Source organism: Pholcus phalangioides, unplaced genomic scaffold (assembly GCF_987345545.1).
Source record: "Pholcus phalangioides strain wild (caught in Gottingen) unplaced genomic scaffold, Ppha-v1.0 ptg000018l_1, whole genome shotgun sequence".
Classification (NCBI taxonomy): Eukaryota; Metazoa; Arthropoda; class Arachnida; order Araneae; family Pholcidae; genus Pholcus; species Pholcus phalangioides.
The window spans coordinates 4,164,101-4,171,965 of record NW_028301611.1 but is presented as its reverse complement, the minus strand read 5'-3'; the positions used below and the strand labels follow the sequence as shown (position 1 = coordinate 4,171,965).

The window sequence follows — 7,865 nt, the reverse complement described above, 5'->3', positions numbered from 1 at the left end:
AATTCTAGCGTCTGAAATTTCAAATGTCTTTCCCGCCATCTCATAATTCTAGCATCTGAAATTTCAAATGTCCTTCCCGCCATCTCGTAATTCTAGCGTCCGAAATTTCAAATGTCTTTCCCGCCATCTCATAATTCTAGCATCTGAAATTTCAAATGTCCTTCCAGCCATCTCGTAATTCTAGCGTCCGAAATTTCAAATGTCTTTCCCGCCATCTCGTAATAACTTTTCCACCATCTCATAATTCTAGCATCTGAAATTTCAAATGTCCTTCCCGCCATCTCGTAATTCTAGCGTCTGAAATTTCAAATGTCTTTCCCGCCATCTCGTAATTCTAGCGTCTGAAATTTCAAATGTCTTTCCCGCCATCTCGTAATTCTAGCGTCTGAAATTTCAAATGTCTTTCCCGCTATCTCGTAATAACTTTTCCGCCATCTCATAATTCTAGCATCTGAAATTTCAAATGTCCTTCCCGCCATCTCGTAATTCTAGCGTCCGAAATTTCAAATGTCTTTCCCGCCATCTCATAATTCTAGCATCTGAAATTTCAAATCTCTTTCTCACCTCTTCCTGCATCTGAAATTTCGAATCTTTTTTCCACATCTCACAATTCTAACATCTGAAGTCTCAAAAAATATTTTTCTCCATTAAAGAAATTCATATATGTAATTTCTCTAATAAAGAGACTTTCTGTTTCCAAGTCCCAAAATAAAAAATTTTGAAAGGCGTCACCACCGTGGGTTTATAAATTGCTATATTCGATTCTTCTACAACTGCTGCGTAGTTATCCTCACCAGATGTTCAGATGGTCTCGAATATTATGTAGAATCTGCTTGAAAACTTTATATGCTCAGACAGTCAGAATCATATGTTTTGACAGGATGATAAAAAGTCTGCAGAATCTACAATAGATGTTGAGACAGTCTCTGAGTATAGATATAGGTGGTGTAAGCTCTGAGGCGATGAAAATTCAGGTGTCGAGACATCAGAAACTTCAGATTTTATGGATCCTCAGAAACTTCAGATGAGAAAACAGTTCCTGAAATAATAAAAAATCCGCTTGAAGGCACGTGTTAAGAATTATCAGATGTTAAGTCAGTCAGAAACTTCAGATGGTTTAACATCTCAGAGATCATAGAAAATTTCAGATGTGATAATGGACAAACAATTAGGGTCTTCACATGCTAGAATTACGAAATCTGAAGACAGTCATTCGGTTTGAAACTTCACATGTTAGAACTATGAGATGTTTAGACAGTCTCTGAGATTATGAAAAATCGGTTCGAAACTTATGTCACAACAGTCAGCAAACATCAAACAGATATCAACACAGTCTTTGAAATATGGTGGTTGAATTTAAACTCAGCTAGAAACAACAGCTACCGTAGAATTTGGTTAATTAGAATTTTGAATGATTCGAACTTTCAGGAACTCAACTTGAGTTTTCTAATTTTATGTTGAAATTTCTTGTTTAATTCGAACTTTTTGGATAATTTGGATAATTTTTTGGATAATTCGAAGTTGGAGGGGGGGGGATAAAAATGGATAAAAATGTTGAACAACAAGTTTTTAATGACAAATACAAAGTTTGAAAGAGTTAAGTTTTCTCTCTAGTCTTTTTTCTTTGATAATTCAGTGCCATTCTAATATTGTTCAGCTAGATTGCACACATCGAGACTGTGCACCACTTAATACCGATTACGCTTTTCAATTTGCACATCTAGGCAAGGCCGCAACTAGATGCTTGGTCACCCGGGGCAAGCGCGAATTTTGACACCCCCCTTGTAATATTGAAGGAGAGATTTCAGAATGAAGTTTCCGCCCCCTTGGGTCTAGCGCGGGGGGAGACCCGCCTGCTCACCCCTAGTTGCGGCCCTGCATCTAGGTGTACCATTCAAAATTAAATCTTTTTTTGTCGTATGCATTAATTATGCATTTCCTTGCATAAAAATAATACATTACAAACAGAAATCCTTTCCTTTCGCGATCATTTTCCAAGTTTTTTCAAGATATTTCATAAAGCTATGGCATTTCTGCAGATTTTTTGAGATTTTTACTTTCACTGAAAATGTTAGCGCTCTCTATTGCCTTTACAGAGAACAAAAACAAAATAAAGTACAGTACATTATTAAATGTACGTACTAAAGACAGCTCAGACACTTCAAGCCCCTATTGGCGTGAAGTGTCTAAATTTCAGTTTGTATAAATTTCTTATAAGTCTTAATTGGTAATACAGGATGTTTCGAAAAGAATCATCCGATTTTTAAAAAAAATCATAACTATTCACCTTTTAATCCGTAATAATGCATAGTTTCCCCAACCTTTTCTGTTCCATCGTCTTCTTCTTCAGAGATTTCACTTAGAATATTTCATATCTTCAAAAAGGGATGGTGATGACGTAAGCAACCTTCAAACCCCCCCCCCTCCCCCTTTGTCATTAAAAGTCAGCAAATCCGAAACCCCCTCCCCCCCCCCCGATGCTGGCGTAATACTTGAATGACCCCTAAGGGGATTTATCATCAGAGGAGAATGTTAGTTCAGAGGTGCCCACAAAAAGGTTTTTTCTCGTTTTTTGGCGCACCGCATATCTTCATGAAGGGTGGTTGATGACGTAAACATCATCATCCAAACCCCCCCGCCATCAAAAGTCATTGAACATTGAATGGCTTTTGATCACAAGAGGGGGGGGGGGGTTTGTCATCAAAAGTCAGCAAATCGTAACCGCCCCTTCCCCATCGATGCTGAGGTAATACTGAAATGATCCCCTTAACAAAGTTCAACTGTATTACCAAAGTCAGAAATCTCAAACAGTCTCAAATTCCATAAAATCCATCGACAATCCGCAACACCCAAATCCCGTTAATCCGTTTCTCCTCTCAACACGCGTTCCTCTCTTACATACAGCGGAGAGCGACCATCTTCTCTCATTTTTTAAGAAAAAAAGCGGGTTCCTTCACCAAACAAACAAAAACAGATTATTACCACCAAAAACGATAATCGAAAAATTCACCCAAAAAAGAAACAAATTTCTTCTTCCCCCAATCATTTTCTACATCTTTCTCCGAAAAAAAAAAAAAAAACAATCATTATTATTACGTTTTCTTTCCAAGAAACAATCATGCAATTTCTTACGAAATTAAATATCTAAGTATCAGATTTTTATACAATATCCATAACAAGAGAGAGGAAACGCGCACACACACACACGCCCCAACGGAGGGGGGAAAAAGGAGCCAATTGGCGATATTTACCTCCGGAACGAAAAACGACCGTTGGAGAGAGAGAGAGAGAGATTTCGTCTCTCTTTTTTTTGGCAACCCCTAAGGAGTAAAGAGAGTAAAAAAAAAACAACAAAAACGGGGGCGCTCTCGTCTGCTCTTTCTGTTTGAAATAGCGAGCTGTTCGGGGGATCCGAATCATTACCCGACGAGCCGCGATAGGGAGCGGACGTATCATTCGTAACGTTATAAACGCCCATATAGGGAGTGTGAGAGGCGGTGGTTCGACACACGCTCGGGAGAAGGAGAAGCTGTTGTGGTGTGTGTGTTGGTGTTGATAACGATTCTTTTCCTCTTATTTTCTTTGAGAAAGAAGACTAAAAAAAAAAAAAAAACGGGCGGTGTGTATTGCTGTACTGCCAACTTTAAAGGGTGGTTATTCCATGCGCGGAATTTAATTCGAATTACGTCGCGTTAACTCGAAAGAAAAAAAAAAAATCGTATGAAGATGTGTACTATCTACGAGATTCGTGATTGCGAGCTAATGCGTATCATGAGGCGATCATCATCATTATCATCAGCCAACGACGATTTCGTGCCGATCCAGCAGCAGCAGCGATTGCGACGATCGTCGTTCCAGAGTGGTGGTGGTGGTGTCAGGAGAGCCCTATTCCGCGAGCGCATCGATCACGAAGCCACGGATCGGTACCTGCGACTGCAGATGAGCGAGATCCACGCCGAGGCGCGGTCCAGGTGGAATTTCGACTTCGGCGACGACGTCCCGCTACGTGGAAGGTACGAGTGGACGCCGGTGACCGGTAAAGTCCGGGTGGAGGATGGTGGATCGGATCTGGAATCGGAGGACCGAGGCGATAGGGGCGTCCAGCCTACGGCGGCGGTGGCCGACCCCACCGGTAGCAGTAGTCACGATGGAGGTGAGACCGAATGGGTGGAGGCTGATCTTCTAAGGAAGAGTACTGTACAGACGAAAATGACAGGCAAGTGTCTAATGTTTCAGTGCATAAATCACTGATTTGAATGATTTTATTGCTTTTAGTGCATGATTTCGTAGAAATGGGCAAACTCGGGAGTGGAGTCGGTTGAGGAGGTGGGTAACAAAAATGGTGTAGCATACAGGGCTGCCTCTAGAGCATAATGCCCGCAAAGTCACTTTTCTGAGACCCCTCACGCCTGCCTACCAGTTTACATGATCACTCCCGAAAATTTTAACCTGATCTAATTTTTATAAGGTCCCCCTATGCACCGGAGCTCCCCGGGCCGTGCGTTAAAACGGCACTTATAACATTTAATACAGTGGATCCTGCTCTTATAGCGTTTTTCAAAACAAAAATTCTCATCAGAAAAGGTTGTAAGCGGGAAAACGCTTTATAAACGGGAAGTCTTAATGAGAGTTGCAAGTTTCGGGACCAGTGTTATCTAAAAAAATAATTTCGAAGAGTAATTTTATTCCTCTGCAAAATTTGAAGGGTGGAAAAATGGATTTAGTTGTTAAAAACAGAAGTCTATTAAATGATACCCAAACGTTTGAAGGAGTATTTTCACTCCTCAACGAAATTTGGAGGAGTAAAATGTAATTTTGATGCGTGAATCACGCATCTAGGTTCGTAACATTGGTTTAGGATGATGAAAGTAAGTCGTACCAAGTGGGAGAAACGTTCTAAGTAGGAACGTCGTAAGCTGGATCGACTGCAATGGTTTTAAACCCGTAAAGTCCGGGACGTATGGTCAGCGAAGACCTTTTCTCTCAGTCCATTGTTTGTTAATACGCATCTGAGTTCAAATTTACTCCAAATTTCGTTGAGGAGTGAAAATACTCTTCAAAATTTCAGGTAATTTTTCCTCTTTTTCCAATAGCGTTATTTCTCTGTTTTTCATAAAAACAAAAATATCTCTCTTTTAACGAAGATAAATTTAAAATTTTTGAGAGGAGTGAAACTACTCTTCAAATTTTTTTCGGATAATACTGCTCTCACTAAGTCGCCCTGGACAAAACGAGCACTGGTGAACCCTCACTGAGATTGTTTGCATGAATTTAGTGCCGTTTCAGCATGCTCTCCCTGTGCGGAAATCAGGCCCAGCCCAAATTTGCATCGCGAAAGAATAACAAAAAAAAAAAATTTGCATAATAAACATTTAAAACCTGTATAACGATCCCCAGTGGGTGGGGCGTTACTCTAGGATCTGTCCTTGTTCCCATGATTGATGTTAACGATAACGCGCGGCGAGGTGTTGACGGATAATACGCATGCTTCTTCGCTTTGTGATAATTAATAAGGAATTATCCTATAAGATTTATTTCCCCCCACGATAAGTGCTTCAAGATATCCGATTTCACTGATGTGCAGTGGATCCCGCTTATAACGTTTTTCGTAAAACTCATGGAAAAAAACGTTGTGAGTGGGGAAACGCTTTAGACGGAAAATCTTATTAGTAAGAGTTGGGACCACGAAAAATAAGTCGGGAAAATACTCTAAGTGGGAACGTTATAAGCGCGATCCACTGTATTTGAATATCATTAGAACGGTCAATATCGTTTCATGTAATATATATAGCGTATAGAACCTTAAAACGGCGTGCAAAAAACATTAGGAGTAACCCCCTGACTTTCTACGTGGTAAAGTGATATTCAAGTAGATTCAAAATGATTGGAGCTTATTCTAGAGCTGAGCCCTAAAGGGACTGACTTCGCTTTAAACTGATTGAAAGTTATTGTTATTAGAGAAGACGGGGAATAAGAAATTCTTCTTGACTTCAAAAACCGCTATATGCGATAGCCAAGGCTCCCTAGCAGAGTTATCCGAAGTTAATCTCACCCTTCTACAAAATTTCAAGGGGTAGTTTTGTAAAAATAAGAAGGGGGATTTTTTCCACGACAAACAGAAATAACTATTGGGGGGGGGGGGGACCTTAAAATTTGAAGGAGTGTTTTGACTCCTCAACGAAATTTGGAGAAAACTGAATTTTGCTGAGTGAATCACGCATTCAGATTCATATTGGCAAACACTGTTCCCTAAACGCTAAGCGGCAACATTATAAGCGGGATCCATTGCATTTGAATCTTTTTAGAACGGTCAATATGGTTTCATGTGATGATGTAGCTTATGAAACGTTGAAACGGAGTGCAAAAAAACATATTAGGCTTAAGCTCTAATTTTCTACTTAGTAAAGTGATTAAGTTAGTTGAAGTGAAAGCTAGTGATAACTTTAATACTTGATAATATGTAAAATGATAGTATTCAAGTAGAATCAAAATAAATGGAGCTTATTCTAGAGATTTAACCCTAAAGGGACAAATTGTAAGACGCTTAAAATGGATTGGAAGTCATCGTTATTAGGGAAGATGAGGAATAAGAAATTATTTTAAGCTTTAAACCGTTATATTGATAGTCAGGGCTCTTGGGGGGCCATAACCAGAATTTTTCACGGGCTCCTACTCAAGAAACCAAACAATAACAAAAGATTCATCCAGGGCTAGAGCCTTTTTCAATTTTCCCCAATAGTAATCGTTATAGGCGAGTTTCACCTTGTTGGATAACACCTAATGGAATTTTTTTCCCGCTAAATAGGGATTCGTGTATTTTATTATCACGTTATGAGAGAAGGTTTACGTGTTATCGAATTTCTTGGCGCATTTATTTTCATTTTTTATTATCTCTTGTATGAGAACGATGTCAGATAAGAGTAAAAATTCACGTTTGTGCTTGTTCTAGCAGATCGATGTTTGCATACAACGTTGAATTTCCCTCGCTAAAACGATCGAAGAGAAAAAGAAGAGATTTTCTTTATTTTTTATTTTGCCCTAGCGGAACCCTCAAAATATTTTCCATGTCATTTTAGGGGCAATGTTCATTCCTCGAGAACCCTTAAAATAATATCCATGCTTGCATGTACGGTCCACGCCGTTTAATGTGATCACATCGAGATTCGATGTTTCTGATAACAATAACCGAATGGCAATTATATCCAAAAAAAAAACGTCCCGTTCGTAAGTACGGTGACCATTCATTCCACTTTGTTGATCGGGACGTAATTGGGTATTGGTAAAACGGGGCAACTGTTTTTCTTCAAAATAAGTTGTCCCGTTTATAACATAACATCTCCACATATAATTGATTCCAAAATGTTCAATTGTTCCATTTTTTTTTTTACTTTATCCTAAAACGGGACTTGTTTTTATTTCCCTTCAAGCTAAAATTCTGCATTTTTTTGCTATACCTACAGCCATTGTGAGGCGTTAGAATGGAGCTGCCCAGTTTCATAGATCCCTTGAGAAAGTCTCTTGAGAAAAGAAATTTGAATCTGGTCAACACTGAAATAAGCTGCCCAAGGGCTGAAGGAAAGAGTTTTCTTTCTTTTTTTTCTTTGTCACTCATTTGCCTTCACTATAGCAGACATCTTCAACCCGTTGCTCACGAGCACCACGCTGCTTCCTGAAGCATCTAGAGTGCTCGATGCTCGTGTCTGATTTCGTGATCAACGTCCCAAGAAAACACCTTGTACAAATTGCATTGAAAGATTAAAATCAGCCTCATTTCATGCATTGGTATGTCAAACTTGCCGTAAGGGTGCTCTTCTTTTGATGATGGGTACAGGCAGTGCTCGCGACTGGAAAAAAATGTTGAAGAC

General features: G+C 39.4%; 1 protein-coding gene across 1 annotated transcript in view; it reads left to right on the top strand.

Annotated features, from left to right (window-relative positions):
* Positions 1 to 3,426: 3,426 nt before the first annotated feature.
* The window catches only part of LOC149071598 (uncharacterized), a 31,324-nt gene continuing 26,885 nt past the window's right edge, over positions 3,427 to 7,865 (top strand). The window contains exon 1 of the mRNA XM_089247772.1: positions 3,427 to 4,216. Within this exon, the coding sequence (XP_089103898.1) occupies positions 3,721 to 4,216 (496 nt within the window). The 5' untranslated portion in view covers positions 3,427 to 3,720. The remainder of the gene's footprint in view (positions 4,217 to 7,865) is intronic.